Source organism: Lissotriton vulgaris, chromosome 7 (genome assembly GCF_964263255.1).
Source record: "Lissotriton vulgaris chromosome 7, aLisVul1.2, whole genome shotgun sequence".
NCBI classification, from domain to species: domain Eukaryota; kingdom Metazoa; phylum Chordata; class Amphibia; order Caudata; family Salamandridae; genus Lissotriton; species Lissotriton vulgaris.
The window spans coordinates 1,739,101,850-1,739,129,549 of record NC_141695.1 but is presented as its reverse complement, the minus strand read 5'-3'; the positions used below and the strand labels follow the sequence as shown (position 1 = coordinate 1,739,129,549).

The 27,700-nt window shown below is 45.4% G+C and overlaps 1 protein-coding gene across 1 annotated transcript in view; it reads right to left on the bottom strand.

Annotated features, from left to right (window-relative positions):
• The window catches only part of LOC147706530 (alpha-2-macroglobulin-like protein 1), a 316,256-nt gene that overhangs the window by 47,156 nt on the left and 241,400 nt on the right, over positions 1-27,700 (bottom strand). The window contains exons 29-31 of the mRNA XM_086932996.1: positions 16,564-16,781; positions 15,314-15,529; positions 12,138-12,262 (exon numbers count right to left, since the gene is read on the bottom strand). Of these exons, the coding sequence (XP_086789122.1) occupies positions 12,138-12,262; positions 15,314-15,529; positions 16,564-16,781 (559 nt within the window). The remainder of the gene's footprint in view (positions 1-12,137; positions 12,263-15,313; positions 15,530-16,563; positions 16,782-27,700) is intronic.

Genomic DNA, 27,700 nt, shown 5'->3' with positions numbered 1-27,700 from the left:
CAACACATTCATGTCTATCCCTACCTGGATGACTGGCTTGTTCAAGCGAAGTCAGCCCAGCAGTGTGCCAGCCACATGTCACGCACAATTCACCTCGTTCACAGTCTAGGGTTCTCACTCAACTACGCAAAGTCGCACCTGCAGCCCGCCCATGTGCAACAGTACCTAGGGGCAACATTGAACACTCTGACGGCAACAGCGCAGCCGAATTCTGCCAGAATCAACAGCATGCAGCTGCTTATTCGGAGGTTCAGGCCTCAACAATCGCTCCCAGCGCAGGTGTTCATGCAGCTCATCGGTATGATGGCATCCTGCATATTCATAGTCCCGCACGCAAGGCTGCACATGCGTTCCCTTTCAAGAATGCTTAGCACGACAGTGGAACCAGGCTCTTGGACATCTAAAAGACCTAGTGTTGGTGACCGGTCGTGCATACAACTCTCTGCATTGGTGGAATCCACAAAACCTTTGCAGGGGACGACCGTTCCAAGAGCCTGTCCCACAGATAGTGCTAACGACAGATGCATCTCTCCAGGGTTGGGGAGCGCATGTCCTCCATTACACTGTGCAGGGACTATGGACAACACAACAGCGGAAGATGCATATCAACCTGTTAGAGCTGATGGCAATCTTCATGGCACTAAAAGCGTTCAAGTTGCACCTGTGCAACAAGGTCGTGTTGATCCGGACGGACAACATGACTGCCGTGTATTACATCCAGAAACAGGGAGGCACACACTCCCCGCAGCTATCTCACCTAGCCCAGAGCATGTGGAAGTGAGCCATTCAGAGGAACATCTTCCTCATGGCGGAACATCTCCCGGGCATAGACAACCAGATGGCGGACCTGCTCAGCAGGCACAGTCATCAGATGCACAAGTGGGAGATTCACCCCTCGGTACTCTAGCCATACTTCCAGCAGTGGGGTCATCCAGAGATCAACCTCTTCGCCACAAAAGAGAACGCAAAATGGCAAAGCTTCGCCGCCAGGTTCCCACACCCGCAGTCTCAGGGCAATGCGATATGGATGAACTGGTCAGGCAGATTTGCGTACGCTTTTCCCCCAGCCCCACTCATACCGCTGGTGGAGCGCAAACTGCGGCAACACTCCATGACGCTCATCCTGGTTGCTCCAACGTGGGCACGGCAAGCTTGGTACACCACGTTCCTGGAACTTTCAGTGGTGCCTCACCAACGGCTGCGCCTCACTCCCAGCCTCCTCACTCAGAGCCATGGAGACATTCAGCACCCAGATCCGCAACAGTTGAGCCTATCGATTTGGCTCTTGAGGTCATAGAGTTTGGCTACCTCAATTTGCCCCCTGAGTGTATGAACATCATCAAAGAGGCAAGGCGACCTACAACTAGGGCGTGCTATGCAGCCAAATGGAAGCGTTTTGTCATATACTGTTCCAACAATGACATTAATCCGCTAGATGCGTCCACGCAAAACATCATATGTTACTTGCTGCATCTGTATCAATGCAATCTAGCGTATAGTTCCATTTGGATACATTTGGCTGCTATGGCCGCTTATCTCCAGAACATGCAGCACCTTTCCCTCTTCAGAGTGCCTGCCATTAAAGCCTTCTTGGAGGGCCTTAAAAGAGTGATCCCTCCCAGACACCCTCCTTCGCCTGTCTGGAACCTAAATATCGTTCTCACCAGGCTCATGGTGCCCACTTTGAGCCTCTCCATTCTTGTGAGATACAGTTTCTTACATGGAAAGTGGCCTTTCTGATAGCCATCACATCGCTATGAAGAGTCAGTGAGCTTCAAGCCCTGACAATTCAAGAGCCCTACCTACAAATTCATGCTAATAGGGTAGTGCTGCGCACCAACCCCAAGTTCATGCCAAAGGTCATCTCGCAGTTCCACATTAATCAAAACATAGAACTGCCAGCTTTCTTTCTAAACCCAGGTTCAGTGGCAGACAGAGCACTGCACACCTTAGATGTTAAAAGAGCTCTCCTGTATTACATCGACAGGACGAAAGACTTTAGGAAAACTAAACAACTGTTTGTTGCCTTCTCTCCACAACACAAAGGCAACCCTATTTCCAAATCAGGTATAGCCAGGTGGATTGTTAAATGCATACAGATCTGTTATCAAAAGGCCAAGCGCACTTCAACAGTTCCCCCAAGAGCGCATTCCACACGCAAGCTAGGAGCATCCATGGCTTTCCTAGGTAACATTCCTCTAGAGGATATATGTAGAGCAGCCACATGGACCACCATACATACATTTACCAAACACTACTGCGTAGATGTACTCTGCAAACAGCAAGCTGCTGTAGGACAGGCTGTTCTCAGAACTCTCTTTCAGACTGCTGCAGCTGGCACGGGCAACCGCCGCTAAGGAGGTAACTGCTATTTATTCTATGCACAGATATTAATTCAGCGGCCCACATGCCTCAAACGGAATATGCTACTTACCAGTATGCATCTGTTCTTGGCATGTAGGGCTGCTGACATTCATATCGCCCACCCTCCTCCCCGGTGCCTGTCGCAGCTGTAGCACTCAGAATCATTCTCAGGCATGGTCATCACTTACTGTATTACACTCCATCTCTGCCACAATGGCGAAAAACAATCTGAGGATGGAGAGGATGCCCATGCGCACTGTAGTCCAGGGGAGGAGCCACCTATCTCGTGATACTTCGAAGACTCTTCCAGGACAACAATGTGCAATCATCCGGACTCAACACTAGGCGGCGATCTATGCACAGATATGAATGTCAGCAGCCCCACATGCCAAGAACAGATGCATACTGGTAAGTAGCATATTCCTTACTTACAATCTGTGGTTCTCCAGTATTGGTGTCTTTCATAGATTCACATGCAACCCGCCCACCTCCCCTCAGAGGCTTTTTAGGCTATTTTGTTTTACTATCACTCCTTGCGAGAAAATCTGAAAGCCTGAGCCTCTGGGGAGAACATTCTGGTGGGTGATAGCGCCTGATTGGCTGTAGTTTGGACTATACAAAATGACTAGGATAGGCCTGTGCGGTTACCCGACTCTGTTCGCCTTGTGTTGCCGCCTCGCCGTGCCTTGCCAAAGCCACGCCCGCCAGACCAAGCGCGGCGATTACCGAAACCCAGGGCGTGGAGACCCGTAGCGAGGAGGACACGGAGCACGGAGCTCGGAGCAAGCCCCTGTCTGCCGGATTACAGCGGCAGGCGGGCAAACGGGCAATACGTATAATATTCCCTCCCCTGCCTCGGAGAACAGCGGAGCCCTCGGGGAGAGGCAGGGAGAGACGAGGGGAGCGGGTGCGGGAGCGGGTGCAGCGCTAGCAGGAGGGCTTGCCGAGCACAACGAGCCTCTGCACACGCAGCGGAGGCAGAGAGCGCCTCTGACCGCCAGCCCCAACTCAGCCCCCTTTCAGCCCCCATTCCTGCAGTCTCGAACTATTAGCTGGTTCAGTGAATCCAGCTGAGTCTGCTAGGAAATACCTTGAGAAACTTTGAGTTATAAGCAGGCAAGAAAGGGCGTGCAATTGAAGCACCAGCCCCCAGAAGACCAAAACACCCACGGAGAAGGCGCAGACTTTAAAATCGACAGTAAGCATCAGTGGGGCAAGGCAGCAGGCGGAAGGCAACAAAGGCAGAACAGAGGTAAGTGAACAACTTTCAATATAAGTATATTTAATAATTAAGAATTACAACCCTTAGTATAACATCAGTTTCTTGACTAGAAATGGCACCTAAAAGAGGGCAAAAACTACTGGATGACCTAGGAAGGAGCAAATCTTTGGAGGGCTCAAAATCACTGGAGGAAAGTCGGGAAAGTCATGCATCATCTATGGAAAACAGTAAGGGGAGACGAAAGAAAAGAAAAGTTAAAAGAGCAACGAAGAATGCCCAAAAGGCAAAAAGAGGGTGCAATCAAACAACCATTAAACAGAAAGAGAACACGGCAGCGTCAAAGTCCATAAAGGAGTTTGTAGGCAAACATTATAAATCATTAAACCCCGCAATACCATCGGATATAGATGGAGAAATAGTGGTAATTGGCGGAGAAATTGGTGAAAACTCAGGCTTGCTAGATGAAAATCAAAGACGGTTAAATAAGGGAGAACTCCGGGAAGAAGTTAACCTTGATAACGAGGATGATGGGGTGAACCTCAAATCGTCAGACACTGCAGAGCCAAAATCACCAAATCCCGGCGCCTCGTCTATCATCATCGCCAAAGATGTTCTCACTGTTGTCACCAGGGATTGAAGATCACAGGGGAAACGAAGGCCAGAACCAGAGCGTTATCTGGGGAGGTGCACCAGATCAATTCCAGCAGCACCATCCACTGCAAAAATCCCCAATACACCAAGAGAGCCTATGGACTAGTTACCCAGTAAACCCAGTCAGAAATACCACACAGGACTCGGTGCTCTCTGAAAATCCAACATCCTCGCTGATGGAGTTAATCTTGTTAATGCAGAAGGCACTTCAAGGAATCCTGGAAGTAACCCTCTCAAACAACGGAGTGTTGAAAGCTCAGAAACAACATCTAAAGAAAATAGAAGAAGAACTCGGAGAAATAAAGAGCCAACTGCCAAGCAGGGTAAAGGCAACTGATATACCCCCACCAAATGAGGAAAGCGACAGGATAACACTTGAAAGTTCGCCTAAACCCGCAGAACAAACAGCAAAGGATGCTGCAGAATCTATGGACAATGTGTACATATCAAAAAGACCTATGCTAATAAAAAGGCGCGGAGGGTATGTCACACTCGGGACCAGGAACAGGATAGGAATGCCCAGGCAAACGAAACATGTAGGAATTAGAAAAGGGAAGGAAGTAACGAAGGGGGGGGTGCAGCCAGGACTAAATGCCTCAGCCCCAACATTTATAACACAGAGACTTATACAGGTAGAGGCAAAAAATTCAATGACCCCAAAGACCCCGAGAGTACCTAGGAAAAAGCTTCCTCACAGGGAGGAAACCGAGAACCCGCCCACCACCCATACGACGAGACAAAAAGAAAGACTAATGGATGAACGGGTTACTGAACAAAGGTCCGTAAGATCACAGATACACGAAGAACCCAACATGAGAAATAAAGGTCGGAAAGGAGGGAGAACATTTACCAGCCAACAAGCGCATGAAATAAACACGAACTTATATGAGAGAGATGGTAACAATTGGCTATTTCTGGACCTGATACCAGCAGGGAGGAAAGAGAAGCTGACAAGAAAAATTAATCCCTTGAATAGAGCACTGATCTTGGCCGCATTCGCCAAATGCGGCAGTCTGAGGGGGATCGGTTCTAAAGACCTCCAGCATGTTGGCTTTGTAGAAAACAGGCATGGAAAGGAAATAACAAAAATCACCCTTTATTCAGACCTGGTAAAGAGGGCAATCCTGAAAGCCTCAAATGAGATAACACAACAGGGAATAAGGATTATCCCAGAGAGTGATTTAAAAACCTCTAAAGATAACAACTTCTTAAAACAGCATGCCGGGCTACAGAAGAGACAAGTGATTCTCTATAAAGAAACAAAAGGAGATCGAAGCTCTCTGAACATTGTAATAGACAACACAGGGAATGATTCCTCATGGGGCAACTGGTCGTTACATAGTAATCGCACGGGAGAATGCAATGGAAGTAATTTGGTGGATACAGACGAAGAAGGTGCTTTGAGTGACGTTGAATAGGATGGAGGGGGTTCGCAAGAACTAGGTCTCTTAACCTGGAATGTAAATGGGCTAGGCAACGAGCAAAAATGGGAATATGTAAAGGAATCCATAAATAAAGTGGACATTGCCTGCCTGCAAGAGACCTGGTTATGCGACGATACCCCAACCCTTGACGGTTATGCCCAGATACATAAACCTGCCATAAAGAAAAATCGTGGGAGGCCCTCGGGGGGGCTAATGACATTGATATCAACAAAAGTAATGAGGGAAATAAAACTGTTGAATACAAAATGTAAATGGGTACAATCAAGCAGAATCGAACTCATGACGTTGGATCTAAACTATAAAATGTTGATTTTAATGAATGTTTACATGCAGTGGGACAATGGGGAGGAGTATGAAAGGGAAATGAGGTGTTTTAAAGAGGATGTAGACAGTACTCTAGAAAATTATCCCACAGACATAATAATGATAATGGGGGATTTCAATCATAAACTAAACCCAAAAAAAGCTGACCTTTGGAATAGGGAACAGTTAGAGGTATACGGAATAAACCCGGCAAGGTTCCCAGCTGGGGAAATTTCGAAACAAGACCTAGAACTAATATACACCCTAGGTGGCAGAGGTTTTCACTGCATAAATGGGAAAACAGAGTCAGACTCACCGGCAGGAAAAACGTTTATCCAAGGGCAACAGAACTGCCCAATTGACTATATATTCCTGCAGGCCTGGAACTTTCATCTAATAAGAGACTTTAAGTTAGACCTAAAAGAGGTGAGTGATCACAAACTCCTTCACATAGTAATATCGGGGGGGAAGGAAATTACAGAGAGAAACAGTGATCACCCAGGAGGTTGAGTACCCCAAACGCGTGACGACACGTTTAACTGAGGAATATATGGAAAAACTGAAGGCTATGCAAACAAAAATGGCACCTGAAAACTGTGAGAATAAAAACCTGAAATGGTTTATTAGAAAATTAGAAGAAGTTGTGCAAGGCCTAAAGATAAAATTAAAAGGGGATAATCCCATAAGGGTAAAACAAACAAACCGTGGTAAAGGGTTCTCAGTGGCGTGCCAAAATAAGAAAAGGGAGATAAGAGCAGCACAAAGTAAACAAAAAAAGAACTTTACACAAGAGAGACAGGAACAGTTAGTCAAGCAGAAAAAAGAACTCAAGCAAATGGTACTCTCCGCAAAAAGGTCATATAAAGAAAAATGCTGGTTAGAATTATTAGAAGCCATAGAGAAGAAAAACCTAAGGCAATTTTGGCAACTAGTAAAGGCTGCAGCTGGAACAACAGATGGTGAATTAAATTGTTTGGTGAGTGAGGCAGCATGGGAAGAGTACATAAGGGAATTGTACGGGGCAAGGACTCCCAGAGAGGAGATAGAGATCAAAACATGGCAAGAAATCTCACAAGACCTTTTACTCAAATTTAATGAAGAACAAGTTGAGCTCACAATAAAAGAACTTACGTTAACCCGGGCAGCAGGCCCAGATAATCTCCCTGCAATAATTTTGAAGACTGAGGTTAAATGGTGGGCAAGATTTCTTGCAAAGTTGTTCCAGGTAGTACTAAAAGAAGGGGTGATGCCTCCAACCTGGAAGGGGGCCGTAATTAGGCCGATCCACAAGAAAGGGAGCAAGGAGGAGCCAAAAAATTACCGGCTGATCAATCTCCTAGATATAGGTGAGAAAGTGTTTTCTAAAATTGTATTGAAACAACTGAATGCATGGGTAGACGAGTACCAAATAATTCCCATAGAACAGGGTGGCTTTAGAACGGGCCACTCCACAATAGACCACGGATTCGCCCTATGGGCGATGGCGAGGAAGTCGACGGAACAAAATGGCAAGTTATGCTGTTGCTTCGTCGACTTCAAAGCAGCCTTTGATTCTGTGGATCGGGCCTGCTTATGGGAGACCCTAAAGAAGTTAAATATTCCAAAAGACTTACTTACTATAATAAAAGAATTACACAGGGAAAACTGGGGTCAAGTAATTAAAGATACGGTGGGCTCCTTGACACCAAAAATACCAATTGCAAATGGATTAAGACAGGGCTGTGTGCTGGCCCCCCAGCTTTTCTCGATCTTCCTGTCAGACCTCCCGGCATATCTAGAGGTGGAGAGTAGTGCCAGCCCTAAAATGGATGGAAACAAGATACCCTGCCTATTGTACGCGGATGATCTGGTAATAGTAGATCAGACCGAGAGGGGCCTCCAAAGGAAGCTTAACGCCTTCCATACATATTGTGCCAGCAAATTTTTAACTATCAACCTGGATAAAACCAAAACTCTATGCTTTGGGAGAAAGTTAAGCAGATTCAGTTGGTACATAGGTGATCTCAAACTGGAGACAGTAAATAATTACCGATATTTGGGTATATGGTTCGATAGGTCTCTAAATTGGAATACCCATTTGGAAACTCAAAAGGCAAAGGCACTTTCTTCCATATGTGGCCTAAAAAGGTTTAATAGGGACTATGGTGAGATGTCTCACCGACCACTGCTTAGAGCTTTCGACGCATTGATCCCCCCCCAAGTTTTATATGGTGCAGAGGTCCTTTATTTGAGCGGTAAGGGATCTTGGGACGTGATAGAGGGGAATTGCATAAAAAGGCTACTATCTCTTCCCCAATCTGCCATGATACAAGCCATCAGAACCGAAATAGGTACAAAGTCCTGGGTGATACTAACCCAGATGGCTGTGATCAGATTCTGGAAGAGACTAGAAGACCCTGAAAGTAAAAAAGTAGCAGACTGGTGTCGCAATGAAATTCAGAAAAGCGAGCTAAAATGGGCGAAGGCCAGTAGGGAAAAATTGAAGGGAATCTGCAATTCATTAGAGATTGACTTGGACCTGGTAACATACCAAATCCCTAGTACCAAAGGCAATCTGAAACAAAGGGGAAAAGTAGTTTCCAAACTGCTTGATATAGGCTATTTAACAAAGAAAAAATCAGTGGCGCATATGCTAAATGCTTGGTCCCAAGAAAACTGGTTCCCCTACCTTGATAGATTACCCAATCGTGGACTCAGGCAAGAGATCCTGAGACTTCGAATTGGGATCAACCCATGGCTAATAAACAGAGACCTTAAAATAAAAATGTTAGATCAAGAAGGTCGCTGTAGGTGTAATCTGGGAACTAAGGGAGACCTGCAGCATATCATGTTAGATTGTTTGACACTCCTAGAACATAGAAAACTTTGGCTGCGCCCAGTATTTATAAAATATGATGTAAAAACAAGGTCGCAGGCGGCCAGCCTCTTAACAGAAATCCCCTACATCGATATTGCAATTGCCCTTGGGAAATTTATAAAGGTGGCCTTGAGTGCATTGAGAGCCAAAGAATAATATGTAGTACTGTATGGATTTTAGCGGAATGAAATCGCTTGGAGTAGTAAGAATGTGAATAGGTTTTAATATACAAAAATAAGTTTTAAGATAATTGTAACTTTTACTGAATTTTGTACTTTTGATAATGGTGTATATGATCCTTTAATGGACAAGTTTTTAAAAAATACGTGTATGAATTTATGGTGCATACTCCATTCTGCGTTATGTCACTGCATTGTTTAAAGACCACGGTCATAATAAACATATTTTGACTTGACTTGACTAGGATAGTCATAGATGTGGAAGTTTTTCCTACTGTAGCATGGGCTACTTTACTTCCTGGTTTATTTTTATTAGTATTTACTACATATTTATGGCATATTATTGCTTTTTTATGTACCGTGGGACTCCCACTCCGACGACGGGGAATGATTCAGGCATGTGAATCTATGAAAGACACCAATACTGGAGAACCACAGATTACAGGTAAGTAACTATTGTTCATTTCATCCTAATTATTAGAACCTACCCATTTTTTCAATCTATGTGTCATCACAGTTTCTACTGTAAAGTGTTTCTGACCCAATAGTGATGCTATTGTCAAATGGATATGCAAGGGTCACCAAGCACAGATATATCACCTTGCTGGAGACCGCCTTTAAGGGCCTCTACTAAAAGAAAGCTCAATGTTACTAACCAAACCAAAGCAAAACATCTGAGGAAGCAGGAGTACTTCTTTCAGCAGTAAAAACCTTCCACCAAGAATCTTACTCTGAGATTTTAGGATAGAAACAGAAGGTAACATTGGAGCAACCTTCCATCTTTTCCTAACATGGAAAACACCCAGAGTGGGGCAGGAGGAGTGGGAGATGAACATTCTGCAGGTAGGTTCCACATGAAGAATTGCTGAGCCACCAGGCCTGTTCTATTTCTATTTTGGAGGTTTTGTAAAGCGCATGGTGACGCAACAACGGCGTGTCCCCGCGCTGAGGAGCTACTTTATTCCTGGACCCTACAAAAGCGGCACACCTACTAGGCGAATAGAGCAGTTTTGAGCTTAGCTCTGAAAATTGACTCAGATGGCTCTAGTCGTAGCGCCATGGGCAGCTGATTCCATCTGGCGGCTGCAAGGTATCTGAAAGATCTACCCCCCATCCGAGCTCTGGATACCTTAGGGACAGCCAGGAGTCCAGAGCCAGAAGATCTTAGAGAGCGGGGAGGCTCATAAGGTGACAAGAGTCCTTGTAGAGGGAGAGGGGATTTCCCATGAATGATCCGATGGCACGTGCAGAGTGCTTTGAATTCTACCCTGCTTCTGACCGGGAGCCAGTGCAAGGACCGGAGAGCCGCTGCAGAAGCAGCTCTTCTGGGTAATCTAAGCACCAGTCGTGCAGCAGCGTTCTGTAGGACCTGTAGGCGGCTGAGATTCTTCTCCAGGGTACCTAAATACAGAAGATTGCCATAGTCCATCTTCGAAGTGACTAGTGCATGTACCAAGGTCTGTCGGGCTCTCACAGGCAAGAACTTCAGCGTCTTTCTGAGGCTTTTGAGGGTCCCAAAGCATTGTCCCACCACCTGATTAATCTGAGGGCCAAAGGTGAGGGCGGCATCAAACCAAATGCCCAGATTCCTTGCTTTTTGGCAAGGGGTGGGTGTTGGGCCCAGGGAAGATGGCCACCATGCCGACGTCCACGCAGACTGGCGGCCCCCCACGACCAGCACCTCGGTCTTGCCTCCATTAAGCTTGAGGCAATTGACGGACATCTAGGCAGCCAGGTCTTGCATGCATGCTCTGAAGATGTCCGCCGAAAGATCGGGTGCACGCGATAGGGAGATAACCAGCTGCGTGTCATCGGCATACGACACCAAGCTGAGGCCGTGACTCTCTACTAAGGTGGCAATTGGAGCGACATAAAGATTAAAGAGTGTTGGACTCAGGGACGAGCCCTGCGGCACCCCCTGGTCCAAAGGAATTCGCTCCGAGTAGTGGTCACCCTGCCTCACTTGGAAACCCCGGCCAGTGAGAAAGGAGTAAATCCATTTCAACGCTGCCCCTTTCACCCCGACCTTGTCCAGACACTGTAGCAGGATGGAATGTGCCACAGTGTCGAACGCGGCGCTAAGATCTAGTAAAATTAGCGCCATTGTTTGTCCCTCGTCAGCACCCTGCCGGAGGGCTTCAGTAGCCCTCAGAAGGGCGGACTCCGTCGAATGACGGGGCCGGAATCCAAATTGGGTAGGATGAAGATGGTTGCCTTCCTCTACATATGTCATCAGCTGTTTGTTTGCCACCTTCTCCGCTACCTTGGAGAGATAAGGCTGCTAGCAGGGAGATGGGGCGCAAATTGTCCAAATTCTCGAAGCTAATGTTAGGCTTCTTGCGGAGGGGAAGCACCACAGCCTGTTTCCAGTCCTCGGGTATAGAACTGGATCGGAAGGAGACATCTAGCACATGCCTGATGTAGGGTTCCAAGGTCTCCAAGCTGTTACTCAATCTTTTAGGGGGTGCGGGATCTCGAGGGGAACCAGATTTAACAGACCTACAGATTTTGATTAGCTCTTCCGGTGAAGGGGTGATAAAGTTAAAGTTTCTCTCCATTTTCTCTATTAAGGTAGCTTTCTAATGCATCCAGAGAGTCAATGGTGGTTACTAATGTTGCTAAGGCTCTCGAATTGGCACCCATCTCAATAACACTTCACTGGTAACCAGGTGCAGCATTACCTGTGCTCCCCGCAACATTTCATGAATGTGGGTGGTTTTTTGACATTGAACTGTTTTTTAAATTTACCATTGTTTAGTTATTAGACACAAAAATTATATATTTTATAAAGTTTTTCTTCCCCAAGACAAAATGCAGATCTATTTAATTTATTAAGCATTTTTTACTTATTTCCCTGAGAATAAAGCCAAATACAACTATATTTTGGAGATATTTTGCTTACGTTTTTTAAACCATTGAAATAAGGGCTTGGAGGGTGTTTTCACCCACAAAAAGCATGACCAATTTACATTTTACACAATTCCACAAGTACATTTCACTTTGAAGCTTTGCTTAATTCTCCATTTAGATGCTTCCTCGACTGCTGGACATTTTCATGATGACTGGTAACCTGGCAAGTATGTGGTATAATCATGATGTAATTAAGAGATTCTCACCTGGCAGTGACTGTGACACCGAACTTTGATTTTGCTGCTTCTGTGCAACTCTCCGGATCTGTCCTTACAGCCAGCTTGAAAGTGGCATCGCTCTTTGGAGGCGGAATGTTGTACCTCAAAGTTGTCTGCCAGGAAAACATTTAAATAAGCAAATTGAGTAAATCTGAGAGAGCGCCAGATAAAAAAGGGAGGTAGTTTTCAGATTTGCTGCTATTGAGAAGCCTTTTAAAAATATTTTATTAATGTAACTTAAATGAACCATTGAGTATTGCGGTCTCATCTCCTTGGTCTTAGTTCCAGAAAAACTTGAAAAATCAAGGTCTACTGTCCACGGAACACCAGCCGGCCCATTCAGAAGAACCATTCAGGTCAAGGGTTTTTCAGCTCATGCACTTAATTATTTGAAAGATCTCACTTAGAAAATGCCTGGTGCAGTCCAAGAATCTGACCCATAAAAAGAATAGAAACACCAAGAAGGAGATTATGCTAAATCAATAGATTTAACTCAGGAAAAGCCTTGATGAGTGTGTTTCTGGGCTTTGATACTCTAGAAGCTTACAAAAGAAAGGTTTTGTACATTGTCAGCTCTTATACTTGAAAATGCAGAGCACCAGAGGGAAAGCCTAGACCTGTAGATGAATAACGTTCATGGAAATTATCTGAGGGTTTCAGGCTGAGAGTGTTGCAATCCATTGTAGGAAATCTGATGGATCTCATCAAGGAAATCATCAAGGAAATCCTGGACAAGAATCGGACAATAGGAGGTTCTGGTAAAGGGACTCCCTGCAGCAAAGGTCTGGATTCTTATCCCATTGTGAACCTGACATTCCAATGTTGCCTCCAGGGAAAAACCTTTTGAACTGGGTTCCGACTTTACTGAATAAGTTTTCAACTTTGGAAAAATCTCAAGTATATAAATGCCAATGAATTGCGAAGAAGTCATTTGTTAAGGATTCATGAACTGCATTTTTGATAAATTGGATTCAATCATTTTCCACAAACAAGACAGTGGAGGGGCAGGAGAGAGTGAGAAAGAAACAGAGGAAGAGTGGAGAGGCCAAGACAGTGAAGGGGCAGGAGAGAGTGAGGCGGAAACTGAGGAAGAGTGGAGAGGCCAAGACAGTGAAGGGGCAGGAGAGAGTGAGGCGGAAACTGAGGAAGAGTGGAGAGGCCAAGACAGTGAAGGGGCAGGAGAGAGTGAGGCGGAAACTGAGGAAGAGTGGAGAGGCCAAGACAGTGAAGGGGCAGGAGAGAGTGAGACGGAAACAGAGGGAGTGGAGAGGCCAAGACAGGGAAGGGGCAGGAGAGAGTGAGACAGACATAGAGGAAGAGTGGAGAGGCCAAGACAGTGAAGGGGCAGGAGAGAGTGAGACAGAAATAGAGGAAGAGTGGAGAGGCCAAGACAGTGAAGGGGCAGGAGAGTGAGACAGAAATTGAGGAAGAGTGGAGAGGCCAAGACAGTGAAGGGGCAGGAGAGAATGAGACAGAAATAGAGGAAGAGTGGAGAGGCCAAGACAGTGAAGGGGCAGGAGAGAGTGAGGGGGAAACTGAGGAAGAGTGGAGAGGCCAAGACAGTGAAGGGGCAGGAGAGAGTGAGGTGGAAACAGAGGAAGAGTGGAGAGGCCAAGACAGTGAAGGGGCAGGAGAGAGTGAGACAGAAACAGAGGAAGAGTGGAGAGGCCAAGACAGGGAAGGGGCAGGAGAGAGTGAGACAGAAATAGAGGAAGAGTGGAGAGGCCAAGACAGCAAGGTGTACGAGAGAGTGAGACAGAAACGAAAGGCACATGGCGAATTGCGAACAAATGTGAACATTAACAATGCAAAAATACAACAAAGCAAGGCAAAGTTGTGGTGTGCATGGACCTAAGACCAAACTGCAGGAAGAAGCTGCCTCAGCCATGTCTGGAGGATGTAGGAAGGGGTCGACAGAAGGCCATTCCTGGCGAGGCAGCCATTGTTCCAGTGTCGTCCCCTTTACATGGTCAGTAGGAGCAAGTGGGAGGAGGGAGTGGGAGAGGGGTGTGAGATAGATCAAAGCCTTTACTGTGATCAGTGGCCGTAGGCTGCCAGTGGGAGGGAACGAGCATATGGCGAGCGGCGGGGGAGTCTGGTGCGAGGCGTGGGGAGGCGGGGGAGGAGGAGCAGGCATATAGGGTGTGAGTGAAGCCAAGCGCGCCTGGGGAAGCTTTTACGCTCCAGTACACAACATGCATTGTAGGAAATCCGGCTTGTTCAAGAGAGTTTGGTCACATGTAATAGGTTTCGAGGAATAAATTGCTCAACCTAAAAATGGCATAGAGTGATGGGGGCTCCAATCGCAGGAAGCTCCAGGCTTCATTACAAGTTCATATCCATATATTTGCATAAACACAGTGCTTAATTTGTAACTAAATAGGTGTTGGGGACTAAACATTCAGCTCATAAGCCCATGGCTAATGCTACAAAAAGTGGGGGTTCAGAATCCCGAGACATGTTAGTCCTGATTCCACCCCATGTTTTTTCCATCCATCAGAGATTCCCTGCTCCTTTATCTCACTATTTCAGGTTCTGTGTCATCCCTGCTTTCTTTCTTTTTCAATGTTTTACTGTCTCTTCTTCCCTTTCTCCTTTTGTGTTGACTCTCTCTTGCACCAGGTAATGGTGTGATGAGGAAAAATGAGCCAGGCTCCAAAACTGAATGTTGGCGGGCCCCACCTGCAACCACCGGCTGAAATTAAGTACTGCATAAACCCTAATGGATTCAACATGAAATTTTAAGAATTTGTAACCAGAACAATCATCTACAAGAGCGGCTTTTATTCAGGACATGCCTGTAGCCTCATTCAGTAAACAAAATGCCCTATTTGGGAGTGCGGCTGTCTACATAACTTAGCATGTCTCATGCCAACTAATGCTCATCGGCTGGGCTCGTCTACAGAGAGAAGGAGGATTACAGTCTAACTACCAAGAAATATTAATGTCTACAAAAATCTGAGGCGTTCAATCTACAAATGCCTGACATTTCGGGGACTTCTTTTTTCTCCCTGAAGAAGCCTGGGAGTGACAGCAGTCCTTCAGCGACATTCCAGAAATCCCAAACTATTCCTCATTCAGAGCTCCTGAGTAGGAAATTCCCAAGTTCTCCTGTAGGATACTGTTTATAACAAAAAGATCCCAAAATGTGAGTCCTCACTCACCTGCACATACACACAGCCCTTCCCTGCTGCCGATATAGTGCATTCTCCTGGAACCTTCGCGAGTGGTGCTTGCTGCATCAGAAGCCGATTCTTGTTGTCCACATGAAACTGCTGTTGGATCTCGCCCCCACATTTGACAGTCACAGTGACATCTCCCTTTTCGCTGAAGGTGGCCCCGGCATATCTGGCCAGAGCCATTAGAGCTACCACTGTATCCTAGGAACATGGAGGCAGCATGGTTACTGGAAAATGCCCATACACAAAATTGTTGTAACAGTGACCACGCACCTACGCCCCCTCACTGGCTGGAGTGCAACAGCGCTACCACACTTACACCTACAGAATAGCAGATCATTGGATGCACTCACACAGATCAGGTCTTTTCACCTGTGCAAACACTAACAAGCCAATCATTGCTACAAGCCTCTGCCCACACAACGACTGAGTGGTAGTTCACAATTCTCCTACATCCTCATCCACACATCTTTAAGAACCTGAAAGTGGCAACGCACCAGCACCTACCCACTGGCAGGAAAATGAGAGATTACACATTGTCAGAATGGTGGGAACTGACTAGTACATGCAATATTCTGCTACAAGTGACATCACATTTCTTTATGGGGCAGCTTCTGTTTATTCTGTGAAACCATCCATGAAGACACCGGTCTCTGCATCAACCACCCATATCTCAGAAAACGAATCCCAAAAGAACTAGACGTAGTCTGTGAGGTAGGGCCACCATTCACTATTAGCTTAGAATAGCATGTAAGCAGTTCATGAATCAGGCTGCACTCTGCTCTGGAAGACCAACATGACCTACCTATTAACCTGAGCATGGAAAACCATTGCCATCCCATCCTTCAATGCCTTAAAGTGTCATATAGCCAAGACAAACCACTCTTTGCCCGTGAATGATCAGAAGTGTTCAAATAATCCAGCGAGATCACTGTCAGGGTTTAATGGCATGACATTGTTCACAGATAATGTTGTTCATTAGTGAGAACATTCATGTTTCGATGGAAGGGAAATTAAACCTTCACCTCTGTGATTGCGAGACCATTTGAAGAACCAGAGAATTAAAAAGGCAACGAGAGCAGAGCATGATATTTAGAGGAAGATGTCTTTGTCCCATTAACAGACCTGCCCTCAATGAAATGTGGTTCAATACCACAAAAGACATCTTATGGATGTGATATTTGGACATTGTTATTTAATGGGGCCCTTCTGTTGTCACTCTTTGTGCCTTTTACCTGGGTTGAAGAGAAGCCCCCGTATGGGTTCTGCTGCTTGGAGAGCCAGCTCACGATCTGTGAGGCTGTGCCAAGGTCTTCTTTGGACACATGGGATTGAGACATGTACGCCAAGAGCACGTAGGATGTCATCTCCACCTCCGCAGAGGGTGCTTGATACCAATAGGGCACATCTTCTTGCTTGGGTTTGTCTTTGCGCTCCCAGTGGATCTGTCCCTCTGTAAAAATACAAATTAGAATGCGGGGGATTAGGGAGCCCTAACAGTGAACAGTACAGCACAGCACAGCACATCATTGACGAAGATGATCAAAGAGAAGATGAAGTTTAATTAATTATCAAAGTTGTCACCAAATATGTAGGTTTTACTAGCTTACATTCTTAATGAACTGAAGAAGTGCCTTTGGATTGGATGCGGTGATTCCAAGGAAGGACATCTGATGGGGAAGAAGTAATGTCCTGAGTGTTCCAATCTAGAACTTCTAACCACTTCTTAGGCACCTCTGTGCCTGCTTATATTGAACACTGAACTGGCATTGTTCACAATCAGCTTGAGAGGCTGAGGGGGAAGAGGGAGGGCTCTTTCTAAATGGCACCATTCTTCATATGGTCCAGCCTTTCATCCTTTGGACATTTGGGTTACATGTACAACAATGCCCCAGACAGAAGAAAAAATATACTTGGGCATAAATAATAACCTTGTATCATACTCTCCAATATAAAGTGATTGGTCATCAGGCATCACCGGTATTTGTCTATACCAGCAGTTGTGGCACAGGGCCGTACTTACAGTTCAGCAGATGAGTTACTCTGTCACATGCTGTATTACAAGTGCAGTATATCCAATTACACTTGCAGTACGGGGCATGGGATCCCAGTCATGTCTGTGATAGAGTAACCCTTTCACCAAACAATAAATTAGTCTCTTATGGTGACCATGGCGGATATCTTGCCCACTGAAATATAAATCCCGTAGCATATAATGGGATTTATATTTCAATGGACAGGATATCCGTCACTGTTGTGACGGAGTAACCTGTCGGCTCAGATCTACATTAGGCCCTTAGTCTCAATGTTTTGCCCACATCAATCCCACATCAATTTAGAAGAACAGAATAAAATGTAATAAATAACTAGACACTAAAATGAATTAAAACCTATCAGTAGCACAGGAGTCATGAATTTGTAAACCTTTTAATGAAAAATAGCACCTAAAAGATCAAAGCGCCAACAGTCACACAGGAACTAGGAAAGGTATGGCCGACCGTGGTGGAACGTGGATTTGGCTACACAAGGTAGATTGGGTCCGATCTTGTCTTACCTTTGGACTTAGAAGAAAATTTGAAAGAAAAATTCCTGAGAAGGTCAAATTCAGCAAGGCAAGGTAGCTGCCAGTGTCTGTAGAGGAGTCATTTTTGGGGAGCCATTGGACGAAGCCACAGTGAAGATTCCTACATTCAGACCATGTCACTTTTTTGTATGCTGAATATCTCCAGTGGGACGAAGCTGTATACTGTAGCCAATGAGAGTTCCATGAGGTACGATACTCTTCCTGAGAGTAAAGCTGAACAGAATTTGCTGCTGAACTACTGGGCAGTCAGGTGGACCAACCATGCCACTTGGGTGGATCAGCAGTCAGATCTCCTGTCTGTTCTCAAGCCACTTTTTGTGGAAGATTTTCCATGTCATAAGTTACGTTTTTTGACTGCTTGGGCATCTTTCCCACCAATTCCAGGGGTCTTGGACTGGATGGGTACCACTTGAAGGGCAGGACTAATTTCAGGCAAATTCCAGGTGTGGGTTCAAGATTGTTGGAGCTTTTTGAGTCTCTGTAGCTCAGAACAGGTAGCCAGCCAACTAGCCCTTTGAACCACTCTGGTAGTCCTGTGATCAAGCAGCAAGGTAGGTTACATGCAACAGGGCAGTCCTCCGAGGGTACAAGGCAGGCTTCAAGCAGCCATGCAGTCCTCAGCTAGAAGCAGGGCGGTCCTCTGAAGTACAAGGCAAGCCTCTGTGGGGTGGGGATCCTCCACAGGTCCTAGAGAGAACTGAAGAGTTGGTCTGAGCATCTAATATTTATATGTGTTGCCAGCCTTTAAAGTGAGAGAAACTTCTAGGCCTTTCTACATCTGATTCAGGAAACTGTTAGGGAGTCTCCCTGAGCTCTGCTCAGTTTTTTCCTTTGGCATGTGTTTCTGAAGGAAAATTATGTCTGATTCTAAGAAGTTTATTTTTGGCTTGTTCTTCCTGTGGGAAGAAAATACTTCACTTTGAAGACCCTCACCCAGCCTCTACCCAGCACACAAAGTTAAAGACTGCAGGATCTGCAGAACCTTTCCTGCAAAGACTTTGAAGGATCGTGAGGGACACCTGCTGGTTTGGCTGGAGAAATTGAAAACATCTGAAGGGGTTTCTGAAGGTGAAGGAAGTCAAGAAAAGAGATAGATCTGGAGATCCTCCTGAGAAGATGAGTAAGACTTTAAAAACTTCATCTTCTGAAGCAGGTCAGTCCTCCTCTCAAAAAGAGAAGAAAGTCTCTTCTGAGGAGAAATCTAGAGATAAGGTGAAGGTTTCTTTGAAAACTGCCTCTAAATCTCTTCAGGACACTCCGTCGACAGCTAGATCATCTTAGTCGACGAGAAATCACCTCAAAAAGTGAATGGATCTTCAGCTTGGAAGAAAATTACACCTTTGATGAAGACTTCGTCGACGGCGCAATCGATAAAAGTCCCTACGCCGTCGATAGTTCACACCTCGACAACACCTGCTTCGTCGATGAGGATCCCGTCGACGACGAAGATACCATCGACGACGACGAAGATACCGTCGACGACGACGAAGATACCGTCGACGACGACGAAGATACCCTCGACGACGACGAAGATACCGCGGACGGGCCTACCGTCGAAGACGATGCCGATGATTTCACCGTCGACGATCATTATTCCTTCGTCGACGAGTCTACCGTCGACGATGACTTCAATCAATGTCGACTGCCACATCCTCAACGATGTCCTTTCCGTCGACGACAACCATGGTTACAACGTCGATGATGCCAACGGTTGCAGCGATTTCAGCGGAATATGAGTCACCTTCAACATATATTATTGCTACTCTAAGGCGTAAAAACCCTCACCTTTACAGTTTACGCCTATTCTGAGTTCTAAATTGTCGTCTAACAGGCAATTTTATCATGATGTGTCCCACATTTCACCTTTGCCTCCCAGCCATTATCTAGAGGAATCGGAGGATGATGATCCTTATGGGCAAGCACGCGACCCTTCACAGCTCAGGATAAAGTATCAAGAGGAGGATGAAGAGGAAGAGTTCTATGAACCATGTGAGTCGTTGAGGGCCTCAAGAAGTTGTTCATCAAGAACCAATGGTTCAAATGCCGGCGGCTTTGCTTCAAGACCCTATGGCAATGCTTGAGGACTATAATAGTAGTTTTCCTCCACAACAAGTTTCTCCTCCTGTAGAGATGCAAACTGTTTTACCTGCAACACCGATATCTGCGCCCCAGGTAACATTACCTTCATAGCTGTTGCAAGACGATGATGATAATACGGTAGCAGAGGACAAAGAGATTCCTAATTCGCCCACTACCGTTGATGAATGGGATGAATATCTGATCCCAGATCCAGCTTCACCGATTCCACCGGCTGCAGACTCTCCTCCGGAGGACATAGGAGGGTTTCATGTCATTATGGAGAGAGCAACTACAAGATTTCATCTAGCTATGCCAGTGCAAAAGACTGAGTGTTTTTTATATGATTTTAAAGACCTAAACAGAAAGACCACACTTTCTATTCCCATATTGATCACAGATGGGAAGAGGGAGTAAAGATCATAAAAACTATATTTTCTATTCCTGCAATTCTGCCACGGATTGACAAAAAGTACAAGGCGACGGATGATGCTCCTGCCTGCCTTACAGGTCACCCTAAAGCAGTCTCTGATTTCTCAGGCAGCGCAAAGAAAATCTCGGAATCCTTCCATTCCTATAACAGCTCCCCCTGACAAAGATGGAAGATGCCTGGATAACATAGGGAAGCATTTTACAACCATGGCAGGTGCTACGGTCCAAGCTACAAACTGGTTGGACATTTTGAGCAGGTATGACCGTCAATTGTGGTCAGATATGTGTTGTATACTTGTAAAGCGCACAGCTGCCCCAGCAAAGGGGCGTCCCGGCGCTGTATACCGCTGGGGAACCCATCCTGGCTTTCCCTGTGAGATGGTCCCTCTTGGGCATCTCCAAGGTGAAGACAAGCATCCCCGGCGCTGATGGGGCCGTTAGTAGAGATTAAGCAAGCTATTGCCCAGAGTTGCTGCATGGGACCCATGGTTGCAGTAGGCACCGTGGCGAGAATTATCGAGTCCGCTGAGCATGGCCCAAGACCCTGCCGCATCGGGAATAGAACCCTGGTCCCGGGTCAACCTCTGCTTCCGGGTCTGCCGCCTCTAACCAGTGAGCCACACCACTCTACAGATATGTCGGCATATATGGAATATTTGCCTGAGGACAAAAAGATAGAGGCGAAGAAGATCCTTATGGAAGGAAAAAGATCGGCTTCTGAAATCATAGATATTTCTATGGATATAGCGTCTCTTGGCTTTCGCCAACTCGCCGGAGCTGCTACGTTAAGACGGCAGGGCTGGCTTAAATCCACAAATTTTTGCCCAGAAATCCAAACTAAGATCCTGGATATGCCTTTTGATGGCAACCTCCTGTTTGGAAAACACATAGATGACGCTTTACAAGATATAAAGAAGGACACTGATACTGCAAGATCATTGGGTTCTTTACAGTATCGTAAAACGCCCTTTTGTGGAGCATGGGGCAGAGGATCCTACTCCTTTCGTGGGGGTTACCAAAAGTATCAGCAGGAAGGTAACCAGGGCTTTTATGGATACAATTATCAACAGCAATAACAAAATTACAGAAATGTTCCAGCAGCTGCCTATAAACAGCAAGAAAAGAGAAGTCAACCTCAGGGCAGAGATTCTTCCAGAAGGCAGTGACCTTCCTGTTGCGCCTGTGCCAGATTCGCCACTACAGTTTAAAATTCCCAAAATCTCACAGTATTTCGACAATTGGAAGAAAATAACCAAGGACAAATGGGTATTAGATATCATAAAATGTGGACACCCTGGAGTTCACCAAATTTCCCCCTCCTCATCCACCTCTAAAGAAAAATCCACCACATCTTGATCTTCTCAGGAAAGAAGTGAGAGCTATGTTTTCAATAGGGGCAATAGAGAGAGTTCCTCATTCTCAAATAGAAAAAGGATTCTATTCTCGCTTTTTCCTGATAAAGAAAAAGTAGGAGATTGGAGGCCAATCTTAGACTTGCGGATGCTGAACAAGTACCTTCATAAGAAATCATTTCGATGGTAACACTCCAGTAGATTCTTCAGCATCTAGATCATACGGATTTCATGACAACCCCGGAACTCCAGGATGCATACTTTCATATCCCAATTCATCCCAAGCATTGAAGATTTCTGAGATTCATGGTGGCAGGTGCACACTTCCAATTCAGAGTACTTCCCTTTGGCCTACGTTCGGCTCCAAGAGTCTTTACCAAATTCTTAGCTCCTGTAGCAAAGCATCTCAGGCTGCATAGTGTTCAGCTATTTCCATACCTGGACGACTGGCTAATAAAGGCTTCATCCTTTCACAAGGCTTCTCTTGCAACAACAAAATGCCTGCAAGTGTTTCACTCACTGGTAAGCATGAGTGGAAAATCCGTTCCGCTCGCGGATTTCGCGGATTTTCAGTAAATTCGCAATCCGTGAGATTCGCGAATTTCCTGCAAAATCCGCGAACGAAAATTCGCGAATGGAACGGATTGGGTCAAAAGTTCAAGCTGACTTTTGTAACTCTTTTAGAATGGCGCCAGCAAGCTGCCAGAGCCATTCTAAAATAGTTACAAAAGTCAGCTTCAACAGGAAGCTCTAATAGATAAAGTAAAGCAGGTGCTGCTCAAATTCAGTTACACAATCATTAATCACCCAAAACTTGGGGTGATTAATGATTGTGTAACTTAATTTGACCTTCAACTGGAGCACCTGTTTTACTTTATCTATTAGTGCTTCATGTTGAAGCTATTTCTAGCTATTTTAGAATGGCGCTGGCAGCTTGCCAGCGCCGTTCTAAGTGGGGCTGAGGGCAGAAGGGCACAAAAGTGGGACAGAGGGCAGAAGGGGACAAAAAATGAGTGGGGCAGAGGGCAGAAGGGCACAGAAACAAGTGGTACAGAGGGCAGATGGGCATAAAAAACAAGAGGGTGGCAGTGATTAAGCAGGCAAAAAAAAAATCTGGCGAAATTGCAAAGCGCCTCGCGAACACCCGCGAACACGCAAAGCACCTCGCGAACACGCAAACATTAAAAAATCCGCAAATTCAGGCGAATTCTGCGGATTGCCAATTCGCAAATTGCCAATTCGCAAAATTCGCCCATGCCTACTCACTGGGTCTATCACTAAATGCTCAAAGGTCAAGCCTTTATCCATCTCAAGTAGTGCAATTTCTGGGAGCAAAATTGCACACTCTTCAAGACAAGGCATTCTTGTCCGCAGACAGAATATCTCGCCTTCTATCTCTGGCATCAGAACTTCAGAAAAGAAAGTCTGCTTCAGTGAGAATGATCAAATCTTTTCTGGGGATTTTATCATCAGCAATCCGGCTAGTGCCTCAAGCGAGGTTAAAAATTAGGCCACTTCAAGAGGAGCTGGACAGCCAGTGGCTCCAAATCTCGGGTTCATTCGATGACATAGTGCAAGTGACTCCAGTTATGAAAGAAACGCTTTCTTGGTGGAGAAGTTTCAAGAATGTCTCCGTAGGACTCACTTTTCAACCTACAATTCCGATTATATCATCACTACAGATGCTTCCCTAGAAGGATGGGGTCCCACCTTCAGGATCTCAGCATAAGAGGAAGGTGGTCTTCAGCAATGGCGAAAATGCACATCAATTTTCTGGAACTTCGGGCGATTTCACTAGCCTGCAATCTTTTCTTCCCCGACTGCAAGGATCTACAGTTCTCATCAGGACCGACAACACCACTTGTATGCATTATCTAAACAAGCAGGGTGGTACGAGGTCCCACATTCTGTCCCAAGAGGCACAGAATATCTGGAAGTGGCTCCTCTTGCACAGAATAACAATCAAGGTAGAGCATCTACCAGGAGCAGAGAACACCTGGGCAGACTCTCTCAGCAGAACAGCAAAGTCTTGCCACGAATGGGAACTGGATCAATCAGTGCTGGACAACATCTTCCAGAAGCGGGTCAAACTGAATCTGGATCTGGATCTCTTTGCCACCAAGAGCAACCGGAAGTGACTTTTCTTCGCAAGCTGGGAACCGGAGAAGGGTTCCTGGGGGAACGCTTTCATGATGAGGTGGACGGGAATCTTTGCTTACGCATTCCCTCCTTTTCCTCTAATCGAGACTTTTGCACAAGATGAAGAAGGAACCATGTTGCATGATCCTGATTGCACTGAAATGGCCGCGTCAACACTGGTTCACGGAACTTCTCCTTCTCTCCAAGTACAAGCCATTCCGCATTCCGATACAACTGAATCTGCTAACAATGAGCGAAGGGCAGATTCTTCACCCTTTCCCAGCTCAACTGCAACTCCATGCTTGGTTCCTGGACTTACAGATATCCAGGAAGTAGAACTTCCTCAGGAATGCAGGGACATTCTAGACAAAGCAAGAGCCCCTTCTACATTGCAGACCTATGCCCTAAATTGGAAAAGATTCTGTCACTGGTGCTCTAATAATAATCTACATCCATTGGAATGTTCTCCTGATAAGGTGTTACCTTATTAGTTGTCACTCTCTAAGTCTGGGCTACAATTTGCTTCGGTTAAATTACATTTAGCCGCTATTTCTACATAGAGAAGGTCTTCAGGGATAGCGTCACTCTGTTCTAATCGTCTCAAACAGTTCCTGAAGGGACTTTTCAGAACTTTCCCGCCTATTAAAGCTCCTCCTCCAGAATGGAGACTAAATGTAGTTCTACAGCAGCTCATGAAGCATCCATGTGAACCCATTCATAAGGCTGATATTAAATATCTCCCATGGAAGACAGCTTTACTGTTAGCACTCCCCTCTTCCCGAAGAGTCAGTGAGTTACAGTCGTTCACTATAAAGCAATCGTATTTGAAATGCTCTAATGATTACGTCCTTTTGCAAACTAATCCCACATTCATACCTAAAGTTCCAACTACATTTCATATCAATGAGCCGGTAGTTTTAAGGACATTCTTCTCCAAACCGTCATCTGCGGCGGCGAAGTCATTGCATTCCTTAGATGTCAAAAGATGCCTAAAGTTCTACATATCTCGAACTGTGTCCTTCAGAAAATCGGATCAGCTATCTCAAAAGCTACCATTTCAAAATGGATTGCGTTTGCTATTCAGTTCTGCCATTGCAAAGCAGGCCATCCATTGTCAAGCAAGCCAAAAGCTCATTCTACCAGAGCAGTGTCCTCCTCTACGGCATTGTTTGCTGGTGTGTCCTTGGACAAGATTTGCCGAGCTGCAACCTGGAAAAGTGTACATACTTTTACTCAGCATTATTGCTTGGATCTGGCAACAGAAGCTGAATCAGTAGTTGGACAAGCAGTACTACGAAATCTTTTTAGATAAAGTAAGCCTGATGGCAAGAATGTATTGTAACTAATGTTGTAAAGTTCTCTATTTGATATGTCCATTATTGTGTAGGAGTAGAACTTGCTCTTTCTCATAATATAGAAATGTTTGTGAATGCTGCATTGGTTTGACATGGTATCTCTTGAATTTCTTATGATACCCTCCATCCACTATGCATATAAGTGTTATTTACTGCTAGCTACTCTGATTCTAAGCATGTGAATCTATGAAAGATACCCCAATACTGGATAAGAAAACGAGTTACTTACCTTTAACTTCAGTTATCCAGTATTGGTATCTTTCATAGATTCACATGCGACCCACCCTTCTCCCCGGAGAGGTTTACCTTATCATAATGGTATACTACTATCACAGTGCTACGAAAATCTGAGGGTTTGCCTCTCTGTGGGGATGGTTCTAGAGGGTGCTGCTGCCTGATTGGCTGGTTTCCAAGTTTGGTTCTTTTTACAAAAAGACTGAGATAGGCTATTGTAGTGACTTTTATTTACACTATAGCCTATGGTATAATGTTATTATGACTATAATGTATATGTTTTATTGTACCGCAAGACTCCCACCTCGTCGGCGGGGATGATTCTAAGCATGTGAATCTATGAAAGATACCAATACTGGATAACTGAAGTTACAGGTAAGTAACTCATTTTCATCTTGTGACTGACATATTTATTAAAAAGGAAGGTTGGGGCTGGCAAGAGGTTTATCTTGCCAGGTCAAAATTACATTTTTAAGCAGCACACACAGGGTGCAATGTCAGGTCTGAGTCATGTTTAAAGGGCCTTGTGCCATCTACCCCCGAGTTAGCTCACCTGTCCAGCTTACCCGCAGTCCACCACGCTCTGCTGCCTTTGGTTTGTGCCTCCTCTGCTCAATTTCTGCAATTTTTTCTGCAGACTGTCCCATTCTGACAACACCTGATCCCCCTTTGTCTCAGTGTTTGGGAGAAATACACAAAGGCCAACTGTCTATTCACAGTCACGTGGAAAAGGTTACAGGCGCCAAATGGTTAGGACAGGAAAATGCCAACTTTCTAAAAGTTGTGTTTTTAGATTTGTGACTTACACTCCATCTATAATGTTAAAGATGAATTTAAACTATACTTCTTGAGACTAACAATGACATTTCTACCCGTTTCCAATGAAAAGTTAGCACTTACTTAATGTAATAAGGTAACCAAGTAGGCCTCATAGGAGTGAAAAACAGATTTAGGAGTTTTTTTTCTACAGGACACATGAAAACTCAAAGGTACGTGTGCAAGTTTTTAAATACACTGCCCCCTGCTCTCTGGGCTGTTTTGGGTATACCTTATGGGTGACATGTTTTAAAAAGAAATATTTGGGGCTGGCAAGAGGTTTATCTTAGCAAATCAAAAGGGAGAGAGAGGACTAGGTAAGCCAGTCCGGATCCCCAAGTTAATATGTATTTATCAATAAAGGACTAGCTTCGTTCGTGTTTAAAAAGTGTTGCACGCGCTAAGGTGCTATACGTGTGTGGAAATCACCACATTTGAGAATGCAGTCTACTCGTAAATAGAAGCACTGCAACCAAGAAGCACATTTAACAACCTTTCCCACCAGGATCGAGAAATCATCAAACGCTTACAGAATGACCCCACCCGCATTATAAAACCTGCGGACAAAGGAGGAGGCATCGTGGTTATGAATAAATGCGATTACGACAAGGAATGTTGCCGACTACTGAGTGATACTCGCAACTACAAACTTCTGAGAAAAGATCCAACTGAGGAACTACAGTTGAAAATAAATCGCCTCGTCAAGGAGGCCAGTGATGCGGAACATATCTCCAAACAGGAGGCTGACTACCTCTGCACCAAAAATGCGAGGGTACCTTACTTTTACACTCTGCCCAAGGTGCATAAAGGTATCACCCCACCACCAGGAAGACCCATTGTATCGGGCATTCAATCACTGCTCGAACCCCTTTCACGCTTCTGCGATTTTTTCCTTAATCCACTAGTACAGAAGACATCATCCTATATACAGGATACAAAGCATCTGCAGAACATCATTAAAGACACCAGCTTTAAACCCGAGACACAACTCCTTGTCGGACTAGACATAGAGAGTTTGTACACAAGCCTACCTCAGGATGCAACCCTACGTGTACTACACGATGTACTGATGGAAAATACTTGGCAACACCGAACCCCTCGACATTTTATCCTTGACTGTGCAGCCTTAGCACTAAAAGACAACTACTTCGAGTAGGAAGGAAAATTCCATCTCCAGACGAATGGAACTTCGATGGGGAGTGTCTTTGCCCCGAGCATGGCTGGGCTGTACGTTCATCATTTTGAACGTACTCATATCGAGGCCCCCACTAATCCCTACACAGGCAACATCAAAACCTGGCGTCGTTATATTGACGACATCTTCATCATCTGGGAGGGCAACGAGGACATTCTGAATCAATTCCTAACATGGATCAATGACCGT